The sequence below is a fragment of the Astatotilapia calliptera genome, chromosome 19 (assembly GCF_900246225.1).
Source record: "Astatotilapia calliptera chromosome 19, fAstCal1.2, whole genome shotgun sequence".
NCBI lineage: Eukaryota > Metazoa > Chordata > Actinopteri > Cichliformes > Cichlidae > Astatotilapia > Astatotilapia calliptera.
In genome coordinates this window covers 7,113,704-7,135,911 of record NC_039320.1, presented here as the reverse complement: position 1 = coordinate 7,135,911, position 22,208 = coordinate 7,113,704, and the positions used below count along the sequence as shown (strand labels likewise).

The window sequence follows — 22,208 nt, the reverse complement described above, 5'->3', positions numbered from 1 at the left end:
ACAAAACGCTGCAAACCCCAACACAATTAAATATAAATTATAATATGAAAACAAAAAGAACATGCATATTCTCTGTCATATGGACCTGCATGAATAAACTTTCTGAATCCTTTATCATCTGCAACTGAAAATAGTTGTGGATGATTACTATACCTTTCTAATGTGACGATGTTGTCTCTGGCTCTCTTTCTTTCTCCCTCCCTCCCGCTCTGTTCCTGTGCTACTGCGAGTGTAACTACCGCCCCTCCCCCCTCTGTTCAGCCCAAAGCACAAGGCTCGCGTGCAGAGTGAAGCGGGAAAAAAGTGCGAGAGAGAGAGAGAGAGAGAACCCCACGGCTTGCGATAAGGAGCCGGCTCTAAGAGCCATTTCGTTCGCGACCGACACATCACTATTCTATCATGATTAGGGATGGTATCGTTTAGGTTTTATCCGATACCGGTGCCAAATCGGTACTTTTGAAACGGTGCCGGTGCTCAAACCGGTGCTTAAAGAATGGAGAACACAAAATTGGTCCAAAAACCTCTCATATTCAGCTTGTTTTTTGTAAAAAGATAACAATGTTAGCCTTTTCTGCAGCTATGGGGCATATATGGTATCACTCTTGGCTGGAAGCAGTGCTTAAACAATGGAAAAAACACAAACTTTGTCCAAAAACCTCTTATGTTTAGCTGTTTCCCTCTTTTTCTTTGGTCATTTTAGCCTTTTTGGCCAGGGTGAAGGGAGTATCTGCCATCAAACAAGAAGACAGCCGCATGTAGCTATGATGATGTTTGCTAGTTCACCTTACATGCATTAATGTAATAACGTGGTTAGCCTATTCAACGTAAATTACACACGAACAACATTAAGCTACTCACGCAGAGAAGAACGGCTGCTGCTGCCATCAAATACGGCGCATTTCTCGGCTTTTAAAAAAACCCGCTATGCGTCGCCAGGTGTTTCATCGGATTCGAGGTGTTACTTCCTTTGACAGTATCACAGTATCAGCTTAAAGCACTTGTTGCAGGCTGCTGAGTTTGCATATTTTGCTGTGAAGTACAGCCAGACTTTTGACCGCTTCGCCTTGGGCATTTTTAATCTGTAGCTCTGCATAAAAGAACGTACGTACCTGGCCCCGCCTACTATCCTCGGAAACGTAAAATGATTGGCTAGAAGTGTATCACAGCTCAGGAAAAAGAAGCACCGAAATGTGCGCTGCTTTTCGGTCTGGTTACTACCATTTATGTCAGAACCGGTGCCATCATGGCACCGGACACCAGTACCCATCCCTAATCGTGATATCTCATTTTCTTATCGTTGCCCAACATTATACCGGTGTTACTGTGAACAGTATGATATGGCCCAGCTCTAGCGGTAGGTGTGTGGTGGCAGCTAACATACTCTCCAACCTGGCTCTATGGTGAAGAGCAGGCGACTGACAATGTGAGCCACGCTAGCGCCCGATGACCAAGGTGTTAGCTTGCTCGAGTGGACCGTCAAGCTAGCTCTCAGGTTAGCAGTCAGGAGAGACGGGGTTTCTAAGAAGGAAGGAGGGTGGCCCCTCTGTGACACAAGCGTCACGACTGCCAGCCGATCCTGGTTGGAGCAATGATGTAGAAACTTCAGAGGATGACGCTGAGAGAGTGCTCCCCGTAGTGAGACACCGAAGTGAATGTTTGAAAGAGAACTCACAATATTCAGATTTAAAAATGTGTGCTTGACTTTCTGATTCTGCCTCTCTGCTGCTAAAAATTACTGTATGACGTGACACGAGTCTGTCAGTATGTGCCTTTCTCTTCTTTCCAGCGTTACAGAGATCAGAGAATGTGCTTGACAAAGATTTTACTCTGATGCTTCAGAAACACCCTCCGCTTATCATCGTTCTTTATTTGGCTTGATAGGAGCTAATTTAAATATAGATTTTACTGTGCAAAGAATACCTAAACGATGCAGCATTAACGCCGTGGAAGGTGAACAGAGCTCTGAGTTGTTCTCACCCTCATTTGTTTGAGTCGGCAGAGAAACGGGACGAGTGTGAGTATGAGACTGGGATGGCGCTCTGTAGGCAGCGACCACAATGAGACAAATTCAATAGAAGAGAACTTTGTGGCTGCATTTCCTCTGCTTGCCTTTAGAAATGTCAAACACCCACATAAGCCTGTCAGCCCGTACCCCCTGCACACACACACACACACACACACACACACACACACACACACACACACACACACACACACACACACACACACACACACACACCACTCTGTTGGCAATGCTACAGGCTTCTGTGTAAATGATCACAAAATTATCTTCCCACTCACACAATCTCCTGCTCTCAGCATGTGTAAGAGTGCTCAAAGCAAGCAGAGCAATAATGGGATCCAGTCTATACCTTTTCACGACCGCCATCGCGCTCATCTTTACCGTTTAGCCTGTCATCTCCGCTGTCTTCCGCCACCAGAAGCCATTCAGAGCAGCTTGGCAGCGGTTTTCTTTTTTCTTTTCATAATGGAATCTGAGCATTGTTGTATTAATTCCACTTAGTAGTGCCTGACCTGGGTGCAGTTTTACAGTCAGGTTCGTTAGTATTTGAACAGCGACACACGGTGTGTAGTTTTGCCTCTGTTAACCACACAGGATCAAGACGTGATTATAGTGCAGACTTTCAGCTTTGATTCAGCAAGTGTTGCTTTAACTGTTTAGGAATTACAACCATTTCCATCTATAGTTACTCATATTCAGGCACTCAAAAGCAAACTGGATCATTTTAAATGTAAAGACCAGGATTATCAATGGATTTATCAGTTCAGTAGTGGACAGGATCACCTTTCATAACATGCATCATGCACTAGATTTTCTGTCTAATATTGAGTTAAATTTTGGCACTTCAGTAGTAATCCTGTGACAAGTATTCTCCTTGTTTTTAATGTATTTGAATCTGGTGTCACCCTACCAGTGCAGTAGTGATAACACGCCCACAGCAATAACGCCACGTGCACGCTGCAGCGTATGTGGGAGCTTTGACATCAGGTGTCTTTTCTCTTTGATCTTTATGTCTCTCTCCTTTATTTTCCCCAAGATGTGGCTAATGGCGGTACCGGCTACAGGCCCCCTCCCAGGACTAAGGAGGTGGTCATCAACGGCCAGACAGTCAAACTGAAGTATTGCTTCACCTGCAAGATCTTCAGACCACCGCGTGCCTCCCATTGCAGCCTCTGTGACAACTGTGTGGGTGAGTGGCAGTTATGCTGTTTGCAGATTAGGAATTTGGGATTTGGAGTGTCGAGACCAAGCCTGGGGCATCTATTCGCTCTCTATCCACTTCCTGGGTTATATGTATTTTAATTAAAGGTCAGTGAGGTCAGAAACAAGCTTTTATTCATCCAAGAATCAGGAAAGTCTTATGTTAAAGCAGCCAAAACATAGAATCCAGGCATGGTCAATAGACAAATTCAGGATCACAAAATAAGCTCAAATAGAAAAATCAAATCGGGCTTCATTGGGTGAGGGCCTCCAGCTCGCACTGGAACGGTTCGCAGCAGAGTGTGAAGCAGCGGGAATGAGGATCAGCACCTCCAAATCTGAGGCCATGGTTCTCAGCCGGAAAAGGGTGGAGTGCCCACTCCGGGTCGGGGATGAGTTCTTGCCCCAAGTGGAGGAGTTCAAGTATCTCGGGGTCTTGTTCGCGAGTGATGGGAGAAGGGAGCCGGAGATCGACAGACGGATTGGGGCTGCAGCTGCAGTAATGCGGACGCTGCACCGGTCCGTCGTGGTGAAGAGGGAGCTGAGTGTAAAAGCGAAGCTCTCAATTTACCGGTTGATCTACGTCCCTACCCTCACCTATGGCCACGAGCTGTGGGTAGTGACCGAAAGAACGAGATCACGGATACAAGCGGCAGAAATGAGCTTCCTCCGAAGGGTGGCTGGCCTCTCCCTTAGAGATAGGGTGAGAAGTTCGGCCATCCGGGAGGGGCTCAGAGTAGAGCAGCTGCTGCTCCACATTGAAAGGAGCCAGCTGAGGTGGTTTAGGGCATCTGACGAGGATGCCTCCTGGGCGCCTCCTGGGTGAGGTGTTCCAGGCATGTCCCACCGGGAGGAGGCCCCGGGGCAGACCCAGGACACGCTGGAGAGATTATATCTCTCAGCTGGCCTGGGAACGCCTTGGTATTCCCCCGGATAAGCTGGAGGAGGTGGCTGGGGAGAGGGAGGTCTGGGCCTCTTTGCTTAGGCTGCTGCCCGCGCGACCCGGCCTCGGATAAAGCGGATGAAGATGGATGGATGGAGAAAAATCAAATCTAAATACGTTTCAGTGAGAAGCTTAATAAGTAGGATCTATTGAAATAAAAATATTAAAACATAATAGCAGAACAGATCAGCAACATAGGCTGTATAAAAAGATGGAGAGAGCCAATAAGACCGGCATGCCCCCTGGTGGCTATTAGTAGAAATGTAGGTTTAAAGTGAGATGTGGAAGCTAGCTGTCTCTGGGCAGCAATGTGTGAAAAGGTCAAATCATCACTTTGTAAAAAATGTTATTACCCCAACAAAACTAGATCGGGTTTCATTAAAGTGTTTTTGGGAGTTTTACAACCTGCAGAGAAGAAATAATAGTTTACGAAGGTAAAGATGTTTCATTAAAGCCAAAGTGTTTCATCAGAGAGCTGTAAAACAGCTGTTCTGTGCTGTGTGCCTGTGTGGGATTGAAAGCAATAGGTCTTTGGTATATTCTTTTAAATTTAACTCAAGTCACTTCCAACTGCCTTTTGTCTCACGTCATTATAGACGATACTTAGAAGCAGTGGAAGTCCGGCTCTTCCTTTTTTGTTGTTGTTGTTTTAGTGTTTTTGTCCCCAATCCTCATTTTTTCTTCTCTCTGTATAGAAAACCAGGCTATTTTAGTTCCTGGTGAACTGAAGAGACACAGAAACATGGAAAAGGAGAGGCTTAACACGCGAGGATAAAAGCAAACTGTTCAGCTTCTGCTGTCCTCTGACTCAGACCAAACCTGTTTTTTCCAACAGGAAACTACATCCTGGAAATTGTTTGGTTCAAAATGATTTTACAATCAGTTTAGTTTTGCACCTGTACATATGAACATATATGAACCTGTATATATAAATGTTTAGCTAGTGATGCAGGCCTTCTGGGAATATACAGCAGACACTGTGTGGTTGGAGGTGTTTGGCATCCACAGAGTAGACGGGAATTAGAAACCAACCGTCTGAGATGGTTTTGCTGCTCTATAAAACCACATGCTGCGTCTCCTGAGAGAACCGAGGCACAGCAAGGTAATTATTAAAAGATGGAGACAGAGATGCAGAGACCTTTGTGTCTATATCTGTCTCATCTGGGTTTTTGTGCGCCTCACTCTTCAGAGACAGCTCAGTCTTTGAATTGTCTGTTTCCTTGTCAGAAGAGGAACTGAAAACCTGGGAGACAAAGATGAGGAAGTAGTAAACACGGGAAAAAGATGTGGCGGTAAGCAGATGTGACAGATGCACGCTGACAGGAAGGAAGATTGGAAGCTGAGCGCAGATATAAAAGGGCAGGTATCCTGGCAAACAGAGGGGCACGTTTTAATGAATGTGTGCACTTTATATGCACGCAATCACATTGTGAAACGTAGCAGAAAAGGCCCAAAAACACACAGCGAAGTAAATGAGCGGAAAATGGAATCAAAAAGCTTTCCCCAAACCAAACATGGTCACAGAGCAGGGCGGCTCATAAAGATCCTTGGTTATGAATTCTAAACACGCCGTTTAGATTCCAGCTGTGAGTCACAGATGGAGGGAAGTGAAACGGGACAAAGAGTTGGGCTCCACGCTGCAGGTGGGTGTGGGTGATAAACTCGACTCTCCAGGCTGCTCTCTAAGCTCTCGGCCTCCACCCGACTAATGATGAAAAATGGTTTGGGAGCTGGATGACTGATAAGACTTTTTCTGGGACCTCTTCTCTCGACTGGCGTTTATTCTTAAACTGTAAATGGGGATTACTCTGGCAGTGTTTCCCTGCCTCTCGACTCTCTCGCTCCCCGCCGCTGCTGCTCTAAAAGCCAGGGGGATAACAAGCTCTTAAATAAGTAAGGAGCCAGAATGGATAGGCCCTCCCTGGTGCAAGCGGAGGATAGGAGGATGGCAGAGTCACTTCCTTTTAAGAGGGCTATCCCCTCGGGAGTCATAGAGGAAGCTTATAAAAGTGAAGCACACAGTCCCTGCAGTCGTATTCTGTTGTTTTCTGTACAGTGTGTACAGTGGGGTCTGTGATTGAGCTGTGAGTGGATGCTGTGGAAGGTGGACTTCAGGATCGTTTGCTGTGATTCATTTTTTTCTGATGCTTATTTTGTTAGATGAAGTTTTAATGACCCCATTAGGGAAATGACATTACTACGTAAGCAAAACAAACAAGAGGGCGATAGTTTTCGTTAGAGATGGCAAGATACCACTTTATAATGTCAGATACCGATATCATAAATTTGGATATCTGCCGATACCGATATAAATCCAATATAGTGTGTTTTATAATGAATAAAGCGGTTTTTAAAAAAATATCTTGCTGCATTTTGTATAAGTTGATACTCAAGTTTTAAAAAAACAAAAAAAACAAACAAGCAAAACTAAAGCTAGTCTATGCAAAAAATACACTGCACCCAAAATATTTCATAGTTCAGCAACACTGATCAATCTAATAAACCTGCTCCATCCTCCCTATTCTGGTATGTTAAAGAGTACTTAGTGGAAATATTAAATAACCTACCTAATGGGGTTGCCAACTCCCCAGCAAAAAAAAGAAAAGCAAACACCCCCCACCCTCCGCCTCGTGATGCTTAATTGACGTAATCAACTTTAATTTAATGCACGAAAAAACAAACAAACCCCATAATGCACAGAAATCAATAATTTTTCTACAATAATTAAATAGATTCAACATCTTTCTTCAACAGAACTGCAGACTGCACAGATGGCATCTTCCCAAAGGAAAAAGTACTATAGCTTACTAGGGTATATTAGACTTAACAGTTACTATATACAGTAATGGACTTCTATACATTTTACATCAGATTAAAACTTTGGGTGTAAGATTCAGATAATTATTTATTAAAAGCTCGACATTTTATCTGAGAATAAGAAAGAAAAGTATGTCTTTGTGCCCCCTTTTCCCTGTTAATGCCCTATCGGCCCCCCTGGCTAAACTTTGCTAGATCGGCCCCTGCACAGTTACCAGCCGTCAGCTACTTAGAAAAGATCCTGGTGTAGAAAGTAATATTAAATAAATTCTTACAACAGCTTATCAAAGTTAATAGTGCTGCTGTTGTTCAGCCGCTGGTTTCCTCTTTCTGGCGCAAAGTGGGCCAAAAACAAAGAAGAGAGACGGAGTCACGACAGAAAAGCCGATCAGCTGATCATTAAGCAGTTTCACGATTGAAGTAGCGGCAGGATAGGGAGGGAGAGGCAGTCGCTCCATATATCAGTTGTTAAGCTTAATGTGGGAATGCTTTACAAACATTCAGAGATGGACTTACACACTTGCTTTACTTCTCTCTGGGATCACTTTCTTGGAGATGAAATGATTTGGTAGCGAGGCTACAAATGCTCAACCAGACCGCTGACAGGTCTCGCACGCCACAGCCGCTCTATCACGTGAGCACACTGCTCCGACGTGCTAAGGTTATGAGCTGAGTTATGCCATGTCGCAAGTTTTGTGAGGTGCTTTTGTGATATTTAATGAATCGGATTAAATTTTTTATTTTTCTCCGATATCCGATCCAGTAATTTAGGTCAGTATTGGACCGATGCGTAATATCGGCTCGGTCCATCTCTAGTTTTCGTTATAGGTTAATATCACTGCCGTCTCATCTTGTGTTAGCCGTAGTCTCCACCTGATCCATAAAGTGTAAAGGTAACGAGATGAAACGGGTCCATTTTACACTTCATCCTTTAATCGCTGCAGAATATTGTTTTGTGCGCTGGGATCTGCATTTCTGCAGATTCTTTGAATTTTTAAGTTCTAAATTTGATTTTCAAAGATGATAAAGAGAGTCAAGTCATGTATCGAGGATGGATTTTAACTTTTGTTTTTATGTTATTTAGATCTGAAAACACTCTTGAAAAAGCAGTGTCGCGACCCTGTGGTATCCCTTGAGCCAAAGAGCCCACAATTACCATATAAAACATGTTTTTCCTTCTTCCACAATCATCGGTCACCTAACGGTAACGATCGGGGGCAGACTTTGTGATCGGCAGCTTTTACTGTTAGTGTTTACAGTGTTTGTCTAAAGGGAGGCACCGGTTTAACCAGGCGTTGATTCATGGAGACAAATCGAGGTCATGTCATCTCACTAAACCAATAATGGCTCTGATTAATTAGTTAAGGGGCTACCACTGTGCACAGCTAGTGTTCCACATTCAGACATGGGACTATGGAGTGAGACTGATGAAGTAACAGCTCTAACAGCAATCAGTGACATGATTGGTGCCCTGGAGCTGCTTTCAGTTTGGCTGAATAAAATGTCACCGGCTGACTTTTAATGGTAAGGATTTCACAAGCAGCTGAAGGTTTCAAACTACATCAAGAATTACAGAGCAGTTTATCAAAAATTACCAGCAATTTTATTCAAGCAGTCGATTTCAAACATTCTTGGCTTTAACCTCGTCCCACTGTGGCAGGGAGAGTTTTACTCAGTCATGTAAGAAACACATCATTTCTCTATTAGCTCGTTATATAAATAGGAAGGTTGTCCTTTGTGAAAATGTTTTATATTATTATGCCAAGACCCAGAGGGACACTTCCCCTTTCCCCCAGTTTCCCACAGTTCAGGATTTGTGCTGTTTATCTGCACTGAAGTGACCTGGTTCTGTTTGTGAACATCTGTGCTTTATGAGAAACGTGATGTCTCAGCCAGTTTTACCGAAGCGTTGGAGGATCGCCACGTTAGGTGCGCTTGTCCTTGAAACCGGAATAAACTTGTTCGTCTCTCCCTCTCCGCACAGAGCGCTTCGACCACCACTGTCCCTGGGTGGGGAACTGCGTGGGGAGGAGGAACTACCGCTTCTTCTACATGTTCATCCTCTCGCTCTCCTTCCTCACCATCTTCATCTTCGCCTTCGTCATCACGCACATCATTTTAAGTAAGTATCCACAAGGACGCGTGCTCTCAGGCGTAGTGCAGACGCACAGTCCTCCGGGCTGTTTCCAGTCAGCAGGTTGTAAGTGGGCGTCGTGAAAAGCTGCAGCTTTCTGGCTCTTTACCATATTTCCAGCTGGGAGCAGGCAGCGGGTTGTTGGGCTCCGTGTGTGTGTCTTCAGGTATTGCTCATGTTGTGGGGAGCGAGACATATCACAGAGCCTTTCTTATGGGGACACAAAACAGATTATTGTATCCTTTGCAGTTTTGGTCTTTTTCTTTGACCAAAATGTGGACGTTAAGTAAGATCGTAGATGTGTAGTCGAGCTTCTCATACAGCTAATCCTTACCAAATTATCGAAGTTTACTGTTTTCATCTCGTGTAATCAGGTGGATAAAATCATGTCTTAAAGACAGAAAATGAATACATATTAGCAGTACAACAATAACATTGTTGGTGAACCTCAAGGTTGAGCTGTAGGTCCTCTGATGTTTAGTTAATGACTGATGTGGACATACTGGAACTTTGCTCTCTTTTAAATAGGGCTGACACGATTAGTTGACTAGTCACGATTACGTCGACTATCAAAATCGTCAACGACTGATTTAATAGTCGACGTGTCGTTTGAAGCTTTGTAAGATCCCAAAAGATGCAGGAATAAGTAGTAGGATTTAAGAGTGTAATAACGGACTGAAACAGAAGATGGCAGCACTGCATTTACAAGGATGCCAGCTGCCGTTAAACCCCGAAGAAGAAGAAGCTGTCCCAGAATTAGAGCTGGGCGATAGAACGATAACGATATGTATTGCGAAATAACCTTTTCTCGATAGAAAAATTAAACTATTGCGATAGGCCTCACTGCTCTTGTCCTCTTAAAAAAAAAAAAAAAAAAAAAAAAGGAACAGCCAATCCAAATTAAGTAGTGCACAATCACAGCTGCAGCGTCACGTCACGTGACTTCTTACGTACAGCACAAGCCCCAAGCCGCACATGTGTATTTGTTTTGGAAAGCAGCCAGTCGCCGTGCCGCCCGGTAATGGAGGAAATGAGTGTGCCGACTAGAGAAAAATCAACTGAGAGCGTGACCGAAGGTTACCGAAGATAAAACAGATGATGGTTCCAATGCCGGAGAGATTGTCGAACGGAAGAGCCATAGAAGTTCCGTAGTGTGAAGGTATTTCGGCTATTTCAAGTCAAACAGAGTAGCGCACACTGTAAATTGTGTCGAAAGCAAGCCTGGAAATACAATAAAGCGGTGCATGCTCAATCTCTGACTGGAAGCACTAATTCGTCATTCGGCTTTTGTCAGATTAAAGTAACTGTTAAAACAGTTTGAAAAGCTCAGCTATACAACAAGGAGAGATTGAGAATTTCCTTTTAGTTCTCAGTTTATTTGATATTGACAAAAGTTAGTCAATTTTGTCTGTTCTTCTGTAAAACAAACTAAGATTTATTTTTATAATTAATAATTTCTAAGTGGAATTGACAATTTATTAGTCTTTTGTTTGTTCTATTTTGAAACTTAAACGCTTTAGCGGCTGCCTTTTGTGTAGTTTGCAATATTTGCCTTTATTTATCTGAAAAAGTCTCATTTTTTAAGTACATCTCCCCTGTTGAACTTATTATGGGAAATAAATATTTCAATCAAAATAAGCTGCTGATTATTTCACATTTTACTTGTGAGCAACGGCACATTTAAATCTTACAAATATAGTTATTTGGCTTATATCGTGATAGATATTGTTATCGCCTGAAATGAAAAAAACATATCGTGATATGAAAAAATCTCATATCGCCCAGCTCTACCCAGAATTCATAGTGCGGCCCAGCTCTGCTCAGTTTCCAACAATGGCAGCAGCTAGTTAATTTTAATATTACTCTTTCTGGGTCACAAAATAAACGTTTAACATATTTTCAGGTGAGAATGTAACTGTGTAAACCTCAAATACCTGCTCAGGTTATCAAGACACCACATATTTTCAAAAGCGCTCCGACGTTTTCGGAGACGTCTGTTACCCACTAGCTCGATAGCTAGCCGGGGTCAAGGCTCACTAGAGCCCGTGAGAACACCGGACTCCTGGCAAATCGTTTTCAAACCCACCGCTGTCTTTCGCTACTCAGGTTAAACATGATATACAAGTCATTTAGATAACTTAAAAATGTTATTGTTTGGCTTTTTTTTCAGTATTTTATTTGTTCCTGAGTAAATCTGTTTGGCTGAGATTAAAGTTATAGTTTTTACACAGCTGAATAAACAGCTGATTATCAGAAGTGTGAGATGCTGGAGAATATAGGTGTCCTGTTATATTTTAGATAGCAAGGAGTTTATTAAACTTCACCGAAACAATCTGCAAATTTCATTAAAGTTTAATAAACTATCATCTTGTCTTTATTTTTAGTTAGCACATACCTTAAACACTTAAAGCTGTAAGCTAATGATAGTTATATAAGAGCAGATGCTGCTGGTGCAATAAGCTGTACGCTGTATGTCCAATGGATGATGATCTGATTAGTCGACTAATCGCGAAAATAATCGGTGACTGGTCAACTGTCAAAATAATCGTTTGTGGCAGCCCTACTTTTAAAACACAAGTTAGAAAAGTTGTGTCAAATTTTGTTGAGCAAATTTTAGACATTAGTAACATTGTAACTAGCAAGGCCTAAAAAGTTGCACATCAACATTGTGTCTCACCAGTTTGGACAACATTACAATCAACAGACTGAATCTGTAAGCAACAGATTCATATCAGTGTAAAATTATATCTGCATGTGTTTCTTAATTTGGGAGAATAGTTGTGTTTGAGTTTTCATATCGTGGCATCCACCTGCTCTAGATGAGTTTGTTAAAGCGAATCACAACATGCCCACATCTACCAGACAGGACTGTAAAATAGATTTGAGAAAAATACTGAACCCACACAGCTGACGACATATCTCTGACATCTTTCTCCCAGACTGTCAAACAATAGAGGAAAATTAAATCTGTCTTAATGTGAAACAGCATCCTGTAAGTCACTGTTTCTACAGATCATCTGTGGTTTAGTGATCGTGTCTTTGTGGTATTCGTATGATTCTGACCTCACCAGCCTTCAGGGACTGCAGCAAATTTACAAGATGGACCTACGTGCTCATGTTAACGTGCAATCTCCCTTTTATTTAAAAGGCTACATGCAGTTAGCTTAAGGTTGAGTTACAGTTAGACGAAGTTTGGACTAATGTCCTCTGAAGCCATGGATACATGACTGCGAGTGCTGGGAACAGCAGCGTGGGTCAGGATTAGCTTGTAGGGATGATTAAAAATGTTCCTGGCTCAGAGTGGGTATACAGGTGGCTGCAGTCCTTCATAGATACTGATTGTAACCTTTAATCCACTTTGTAAGTCTGAATGAATGAAGAACACAGTAGGTAGAGATGCTCCCTATAACCACTTATTGGGGGCCAGCTCCTTCATCTGGCTCTGTGCCGCTTCTCTACACACTTGGAAGCTAAATTGGAAAGCCAATTAAAGCGGCACACTCGGCTGAGCTCAGTTCTTCTTGTCAACTCTTAACCTTTACTCAGGACAGTGTTTGCAGCAGGTAATGGCGTAGTGCTCAGTATCTCATACAAGTCCCACATTCTGCAAACAGCAAACACGAGCTGCGTGCTGCTCTAACAGAAACTGTTTTTCCCTTTCACAGGCTCTCATCAAAACGGCTTCCTCAGCGCGCTCAAAAACAGTCCTGCCAGATATCCTTTCACTGTTCCACATCGGTGTCGACTTAAACCTGGATATTTCTTTAAGCAGTCACGTTAATCACACATGTATCGTTGCTGTCCTTCATCTCATCAGCGTTGTTAAAAATGGCAACATCTGCCTGAGTGATGCTGGAGAACTGCTGATTATTGTCGTGGGGGTTATTGTAATTCATCATCAGACTAGAAAAACCTTCATGTGATCTTAAACACTAACTGGGACTAGAGAACATGAGACATCATATATATCCCAAATTAGCTTCTCTGCATTGGCTGAATTTAGTTGAATAATCAGGCCCCGTCATATCTTTAGGACCTCAGTAACTCGTAGCTGTTATCCTAACAGAGCGTGTTGCTCTCGCTCTGCAGGCCTACTTGTTGTTCCTAGAGTATTTAAAAGTAGAATGGGAGGCAGAGCCTTCAGTTTTCAGGCCCCTCTTCTGTGGACCCAGCTTCCAGTTTGGATTCAGGAAGCAGACACTATCTCTACTTTTAAGATTCAAACTCTGTTTTAAAGCTTATGGATCAGGTGACTCCGTTGGTTGTCTTTCTGAGGCTCATGTTGCTCTGGGACTTCCCAGGATGCCGAGCGCTGCTCTGGTTGTTGGATCTGTTCTATATAAAATTCCTTGAGGTGAACGCTGTGGTGAACTGGCTCTGTATAAACCTGAATTTCGGCCAGCGTTCTCACAAACATTTATATTCCCAATGATTACTCTGATGTTACACATGCAGATTATTCCATAGGTCAGATTTATCTGCATGCCTCTGCTATTTTCTCCAGCTGTGTCTCTTGCATGACTTACATGCATCTGATTAGTCTTGTACTGCGGGGCTTACGCGGCACGCAGGACAGCGAAATTTTTATGGCTCTGACTCTGCGTCGCTCTTCAGCTGTGTCATGTGACTCAGACGGTGTGTGTGGGTGTTGTTACAATTATTGTGTTTATTGTAGCCACGTCTGGACTGTTGTAAGTCAGATAAAGTTGAGCAAAGAGGTTCATCGCAGCCTTTTAGCTGTGAACTGTTCACATGATGATTTGGAGTTAATGTGGCCTCTACTGCAGAAGGTTAGGTGGAGGCAGCAGAGCCTCGCTTTTATTCGCTTTTAATCATGAAGCAGCTCGTGACTATTTTGGCAGCCCTTTAATGCATTTTCTTCTGCTTTAAACATTTTGATGTCTTCTCTCACTTAAATACGGCGTGGGGTCGTGCGAGGTCAGGACTGATAAGCCCGTTCAGAGGTAGAAATGAAGAGCGGCTCTAAATGATCCCGGTGCTCGGTGTACAACACAAATCCGGTTCAGAGCACGGGCTGCCACACCGCCGCTCTCTCGCTGCCCTTCTCTCTGTGCCTGAGTGCGATAACTTTCTGAGGCTGAGAAATGTGCCAAGCCACGCTGATAAAGTCTGCTGTCCTACAGGGCTTTAATAAAGCTGAATTGCAGTCGATACTATCGCAGCAGGCCTTTGTGCTCGAAGAATGATGACATGTTTTGTCCTTGCTGAGGAGGAAGAGATTGGAGGAGAGAGAAGAAGAGCGTGAGGGCATTATGTAAAGTTTCTGAGAGGATGCAGTATGATGCTAACCTACTGAGCATTTTCCAGCAGCCCTTCAGGCACTTAGTTATGGTGTCTGGGTATTTGTATGTGTCATCCTTGGAGGTAGTGCACATTAAGAGTCAGCGGTGTTTGTTTGTGTAGAGGATTCATCTCGAACAGTGCGTGTATGTGGAGTAGAGAAAATGAGCAGTACGAGCCAAACGAACTGGTAACTGGGAAGTACTGGCGAGAGGAGGGCGGCCCTCAGGCTGTGGGTCAGTGTGCTCGCTGCTACGGCAGCACCTCTGTGTTCGGGCTGGCTCCGTGGGTTGTATGAGCTTTCATATTATCATCTGTCACTGCATGAACACCACAGCAGAGTTATTCCTTGACTTCTTTGTGTCACTGTGCTGGAAGTGGTGGTGTGTTTCTTCTCTGTGTGGTCCATCGTGGGCCTCTCAGGCTTCCATACCTACCTGATCAGCTCCAACCAGACCACCAATGAAGACGTGAGTATGGACACAAAGTGCATTACACCACACGCTGCAGAAACGAGGCAGAATGTTCACATGTGTCGTGTGCTAACAGACTCCATTTAAAGGGCAGGAACGCCATAAAATGTTATTTTAAATTGAAACGGCACTAAAACCATTTGATCTTTTTATTGGTTCATTCACTCATTTTCAATTCGGTGCCAGCAACTGGAAAGTAGCGGGCACACGACACGAGAAAAGTTGTGTGATACTAAAGCGTCACACCTGCTGCAGCGTCGAACTGCTCGTTAGTTTTAATATTAACGTGATTAGACTCAGTGGGGGAGGGGCTCCCCACAGGAAGCCCGAGGCAGCGGATCAGAGCTTTACTGGCCCGAGAGAAGAAAACGAGCCCATTTTTGTAATAGTACAACAACACAGCGTCTTTATTCATCGTCATATTCTACATCTGCCAAATCATTTCAATCGAAAGATTTTAAGTATATTTAGCGGAGGGCTCGCAGGGTTAGGCTTGATTTTAATTTATGCGTGAAAGACTTTTTCTTCATGTTGAAGCTGACTGAGCAGCTGCTTTGAATTTTAGCCCAGGATGGTAACAGAGGCTCCGTCTCCATGTTAAAGTACACATGTGATCGCCTTTTCACTGTGGAGAAACAGAAGCCAAGTCTTTGAAAAGTTGTTATTCACAGAGAACACTTTTCTATTTGTTGTCACAAATGTGAGGGGAAATGCTCGTTCTCACATCCTGCAGCACACGCGGTGCCTTCCTGCAGTTTCCTCAACACTAAGCAACGTTTCTTTATTTCATTTTCCTGAAACGGTTTCTTCAATTTTAAATTCTGATAGAAATGATCAAAAATATTGATGAGTTGTTTAAGCCGGTTTGCTTCACAAGTAACATAAGGCTGAGCTGGCCCTGAGCCATCGGGTCACTGAGTACACTGACCTCTGGACCAAATATTTATGGGTAACAAAATTGGACCATTTGGGGAAAGAGGAGAGCGAACAGTTCAGGAGCCGACACCGTGAGTGTGCGTTGGTGCAGCTTGAATCAAACGTGTAATGGCCTCATTAATGCTGAAGTGTGGGTGTGGCTTATTTCACATTCTGCAAAAAAACAACATAAACACGTCCGCGTCCCAACTTTTTTCAGAAGCATATTCCCAGCATACAATTCAAAATTAGCTTCTAAAATTCCAGCTCATCACATGTAGTTGTTATTTTTTACTGTTTCAATGATTTTCAGGTTTTAATCTGAAAGATGGCGCCGGTGCACTTGGCTTGCCGTCCGTCTCGCCGCTTTTTACCCTCCCTTTTTCCCTTACCTTCCCTTATGGACCTCGGCACTGTGTTTTTTATCTTTATTTTTCTAGTCTTATGTTTATCTAGTGGTTGTGGACTGATTACATATGACAGGCAAATACTTTTAAATATTCGTTCTTTAAAGTTCTCAGTGACGTTGGTTCCTTGCTAGCCTGAAAATCTGGGAACTACAAACACGCTGATGTGTGCATTTTAATCCTTTTAAAAGAAGCGTTTTTAATGGAGTTTCTGATTATTTGCTCATCTGTATGGTGTGTGTTCATTAGCTGCACAGAAGCATGGACTCACAGCTGTAACTCCTTTTCACCTCAGACTGTGAGTGAGTGGTGCTCGAGCTTCGCTGGTGAGCTCAGCTGATTCGAGAATGGCGATGATAATTTTCAAGGTCACGGGACAGAAGTGCGCACGGCCCGCTTGAGCTCCAGACTAGACACAAACAGCAGCGTCTGTTTATCGATGACACTTTGGATATTTATCTGTCTCACTGAAGCTTTGCATCTCTGCAGATAAAAGGTTCATGGTCATCTAAAAGAGGGAAGGACAACTATAACCCCTACAGCTATGGAAACATATTCACCAACTGCTGCGCAGCGCTGTGTGGACCCCTGCCACCGAGGTAGGCTGGGTGTGGGTGTTTGTGTTTCTGTGAGGCGATGTACGCATTCCTCGTTCCTCGATGGTCAGATGAGGACAAAGAGCCCATCGTTCCCTGCTCTGGGGGGAAAAAGCCATCTCAGTGTCATCGTAGTTTCCCATTTTCTCCAGAGGCAAAAATAAAACTGTTACTCAGAAGTGTTTGATGTGAGGAGCTGCTGTGAAATGAGCCTGCCTGCAGCCTTTTCTCTAAACATAGCAAAGATACTGCAAAGCATTTCAGGCCTATTTGAACCAAATCCGAGATCAAAGTTTCCCACATTGATTAGATTTTTATACTTTTCTGCCCATGTGATTGAACAAAAACACAGCAGCTGTCAGCTCGTGTCTGTGCGACTGCACGTTGCCCCCCGGCATTGTTCTTATGTGAGTCCTCGGCTCACAGGTGGCTGCCGTGTGTGTGTGTGTGTGTGTGTGTGTGTGTGTGTGTGTGTGTGTGTGTGTGTGTGTGTGTGTGTGTGTGTGTGTGTGTGTGTGTGTGTGTGTGTGGCGCCACAGGTGTCGCACAGCTGGCCTCACCTGCCTCTTGGACTGAGCGAGCTCAGACCCACAGAGACACAAAAGCCTTTTGTGTTTTACTCCCTGCACAGATTCTCCACTCAGACTTTCAAATGCATCAAACTGCAGGTTTCTGCTTCATTCCAGCTCAGTCCTGCTGGAGCTCACCGTCAGCACTTTGTGTTAAATTCTTATCGAGCTTGATGCCTCAGCTGTGTCCGATCGGCCTGTGTTTGGCTGATAAACAGCCCCTATCATCACACGGAGGCATCACTGTGCAAAGTTCAGCAGGTTCTTCTCTAACCAGCAGAGCTGTGCAGCATTAACCTTGGGTTGAAAATGATGGTTCACTCCACAGATGAGCGACTGTACAGTCACACTTAACAGAAAGTACGCCCTCATTCACTTCCAAGGTGCTGCATATCAGGACATAATAAGATTAGCTGCTCTTAAAATGAGGTAAATACAACCTCAGGTGACATAGTACGGTCTCAGTAATTATTTAACAAAAACTAAAACCATCCCTTCTGTAAGTAACAGCCAGCAGTGTGAGCACTTTGATAAAAGCAGAAGTTTTGGTGGTTTGTTGATCTGAAGCATCCGAGCATGACCGATTGTCAGTAGGGTGTCAGAGGGCAATGTGCCCAGAGCCACAGGGTATCGGCACGAGGTCATCAACAGGACAGTGATCCCACACACGGCAGCAACGGTCCAGTGAAAGTCCAACCTCAACCCTGACTGAATGCTGTAGTGGCACCTTCAGAGAGATGTCTGCACAACTGACTGAGAGCAACGCTGCAAAGAAAGAGGACAACACTGTCACAGAAAATCATTACTGTAAATTACTGCAGCCAAAGGTGTCGCCACAAGCTACTGAATCATGGGGCGGGCTCAGTTTTTCACAGGGCCGTTTGTTAAATGATGACATGCTGGAACGGGTCATGTGTTGTGCATCTGAGACTGTATTTAAATCATTTTAGAAGCTGGTATTTCCTGACCTGCAGCAGTGGTATCAGAAAATAGTTCACACCGCACACAGTAGTTATCTTTGCTTTTATTGTCAACAGTAAAACCACAGGGTCAGAGTTTAATAAAAGTCCCTCTGTTAGAGCGACAAAGCTCTTTTGTTCATTTGTTTCATTCCGTTTCTTTCTTTGGTCGTCTGCTGACCCACAGCGAGATCAACTCGACCTTTTCCTTTCTGGTTAAAGCAGGACGGGCCTGTCGGAGCTGTGTGTTGTGTTATTGTGCTGCTGAGTGACCTTTGCTGTGTAATGTTTGCTGACGGTAACGATGTTCTCGGCTTTTCTCCCATTAGTCTCATCGACAGACGCGGCTTCGTCGAGGCAGACGTGCCACAGTTGGCACCACCAACCAATGGTATCACTATATATGGCTCCACCCAGTCTCAGCAGAGCCACACGGTAAGACTGTTGACCGACGCCGCCACCACCCCCCTCCCACCTCCCTCTCCCCTCCAAATGCAGCTTTATGCATCACTTTGTCAGAAATGGCACAGAACAGTGTTTCATCTCTTTTCATGGTGAAACGATAACCAAATAAACTAAACCACGAAATTCATGTTTTTTGTCAGTCATGTTGTTTAGACGTGTATACCTGTAACTGCTTCACAATAAGAGCCACCCTGTGCAAAGAGCAGGATAATAAAGCACGCAGGATTTCAGCAACTATGAGCTAAAATACTTTAAAGAGTCTGCCTTCAGGTTCATTTTATCCTCAAGCTGCTTCCTAACGTTAGAGAGTTTATATAAAGTTGCAGTGAGTGTTGAAATCTGCACCTGATTTGTTCTGCACGTGTGAAAAGGCCTTCTTCCTGTTCCTTCCTTTCACAGTAAAAGCCCTTAGCATTTACACACTGACTGCTGTAAGGTGAAATGGCTTGTTTAAGCATTACATACAATTTTAACTTTGATTTCACTGGTTATGAAATAGAATATTTATTATTGTTATAAATAAAAAATTAATTACTTTTTCTTACTTCTCATATATGGAACTAATTAAACAAACTAAATTCTCCTTTTCAAGTGAACTTTTTGATCCATGTACACAAATTGTGAAGTTTATAATTATAATAATTATTATTATTATTGTAGAGGTCTAGCATAGATTATTTTATCAGTGTGTATGGCTGGAGAATTAGACCAACGAAGATCAAATGTTGCTTTATTTGTAAAATCTGAAACGTCCTAATAAACTGACTCGGAGAGGGGAGACGTGCTTCAGTAATATAAAGTTACAGCTGTCAGGTAGAAACAGTTTTAATAGTTTTAATCCGACTCTTGCATGAAAAAAAAAAAATTTATGAGTTAATTATTTTTGTAATTTTAGCATTGACAGGAAGTACGTCTGTTTTCGCACACGTGTAGAACAAATCTGGTTTCCTGGCGTGGATCAGGTTGTCCTGCCCTCGTGCGGCTGCCGTGAAAGATGCCGACGGTCGACTCTCTAATGATGATCTCAGATTTAAGAATGTAGAGGCATCCCGCGCTGGCCCGGATAACTGGGCCCAGGCACGGAGGCTGGACGCCGCTGAATCACACACAGCTTGGTTTTTTTCTGGTCTGGGAAAGTAAATCCAGTTAGTGTCTCTCATCGCTAGATTGAGATGGATGAAGCTGGTCTAGATTACAGCAGGCGAGTTCTCAGAGTCTGCACAAACCACGTCGTGTTTCTTTAAATCAGGTCGGCAGGTGGGGGTTATGTTGATGTGGTGGCCTGGAGTCTCTGATTTCTGGTCAGCTGCTCATAAGACGCTCACTCTGAAATCTTACGGAAACTCCTGGAATCGGCACATTTGGAGGATGCTTGTTCAACTTTTTCACTTTGCAGTTGTTTTTATTAAATACACCTGAACATTCTGGCTGTCAGATTATTTTGAATAATGCTATTTATTCCAAATTAAGTGAAGGAAAAATGATGATTTCCTTTATTCGAATGGATTTTGTTGTGCTGAATCTAAATATGATAAAAAAAAAAACTAAAACAGCTGATTGATTACAGTTTAATTGTTGCACATTATGTGCTTATAAGCTCATGCCTTGTCACCTGTTTATGTTATGTTACAGATTAGCCAACGCTTTGTGCACAAACTAACACAAAATACTGTCAGTATTGAGGACAAACACAGAGCCAAGATTCCACAGGAGGCAGGGACGCGGTCTTTGGAGTTTCCTTTGCACAAAATATAGAGAAGAAAATATTTAAATCAAGTGTTTAAACAGTTACAAAGTTTGAGATGCAGTTTACTGCAAATTGCACCAGCAGGTGCAAAAAAAAGCACGTCTTATTTTTTGTGCTTGATATTGACATGAAGATCGTCTGTGTTTAGAAAACTAACTTCTGTATGTCACCCAAACTAACCACACCTAACCGACCCGCTGAGTAAATCTGGCCCTTGATATGAAACATTACATCATCAGGGAACAAAGAAACATTATTTTGGCTCTGCAGACTTCTTTCATATTCAGGTTTGTGCAGATAGAAATGAAAACCGCAAAGTGATTCCAACATTATTTTTCTTCTACTGCCCAAAAAAAGAAAAGTGTTGAATGTGTTTGAGGCTGAATGAACATCATCCAAATGTGTTGATTCGCTGACTTTTGCCAGGGGTTGTCATCTGTCACTGCAGCAGGCTCATGAAAAGATGAGAATCGAAATCACGCCGCAGGCCGTGAACAGGTCTTTGTGCAGTGTCAGGCTGAGTCCCGACACACTCGTGGCGTCCAGTTTACCTCCTCGCACACAGCTACTGAACACCTTTCCCTCTGCCGTGTCCTTGTTGGCACAGAGGCTCGACCTCGTCCTGGTTATTCTCACCGAGATGTTAAACGCTGACGTCATCAGTCATGATCTCTTGAATGGACCGTTGGGCTGAAAGCCACGGGAACATTCCCCAATGTTAGCACGTCCACAAATAACCACCATCTGTCTCCTGTAGCGGTCATGATGAGCAGCCGCAGTCGTCCTGGCTGTTTGCCTGGACGCCGTCAGTGCTTAACGTGTAGCTGTCCAGGTCTGGGACCTGTGTGTGTGTGTGTGTGTGTGTGTGTGTGTGTGTGTGTGTGTGTGTGTGTGTGTGTGTGAACGAGTATTTAAATCAGATTTTTGATTAAAAGCAAACAGTTGTTGGTGTGTGTCGCACGTTAAGCCGGGCATTTTTAGCTCCGTGTTGGCAAACGCGCGTTTGTTTCTTTGTGATGCAGCTTTAAATCGACGGAGACTTTTTAAGCTGTTGCCACGGTAACTGCGTGTGAAACGATGTCATTGCACTTTGATGAACAAACCCTGCTTTCTGGATTTGACTCAGTAAAAGGAGAGAGACTGACTGCAGTCATCACAGGCCTCCCTGAGAGGCTCACATCAGTTCCCACTTTAAGGAGGGGAGATCTCACAAAGCATCTCTGGACTTTAAAGCGCTCGGGTCAGATGTTCGAATGTCCCAGACCACTGTGTGACTTATTATCCGTTAATGTTGTCGGGAATAACACGCGTCACTCTAATCTCTCCAGTCCTCTTCAGATTTGTTTAAATATGAAACACAAGTAGAATCAGCTTTGTACAGCACGCTGCGAGAGCTGACACAAAAACTGTTTACCTGGCTGTACGAGACATGTGACTGCAAATAAAACTGTCCTAAATACCTGTAGAAACCTTGCTGTGCTCCTTCAGCAGGGCGTCAGTGTCTGAGTCACTCTGAGAGGGGGAGAGAGGCTCGCACATTAGCGGTAGAGGTCAGATTTACTGACACCAAAAGATTACTCTCAGGTTTGGTGCTCTGTGGTTCAGAGAAAATCCAAGTTTTTGGACATCTGAATAAAGCAGTGCGTCTCCTGACGACGT

At 43.6% G+C, this 22,208-nt stretch overlaps 1 protein-coding gene across 5 annotated transcripts in view; it reads left to right on the top strand.

The window, feature by feature from the left end:
- The window catches only part of LOC113011542 (probable palmitoyltransferase ZDHHC14), a 60,176-nt gene that overhangs the window by 35,993 nt on the left and 1,975 nt on the right, over positions 1–22,208 (top strand). For all 5 annotated transcript variants that reach the window (XM_026151037.1, XM_026151040.1, XM_026151039.1 and 2 more), the window contains exons 4-9: positions 3,060–3,212; positions 8,968–9,105; positions 12,783–12,831; positions 14,786–14,888; positions 16,703–16,812; positions 18,667–18,772. In XM_026151037.1, the coding sequence (XP_026006822.1) occupies positions 3,060–3,212; positions 8,968–9,105; positions 12,783–12,831; positions 14,786–14,888; positions 16,703–16,812; positions 18,667–18,772 (659 nt within the window). The remainder of the gene's footprint in view (positions 1–3,059; positions 3,213–8,967; positions 9,106–12,782; positions 12,832–14,785; positions 14,889–16,702; positions 16,813–18,666; positions 18,773–22,208) is intronic.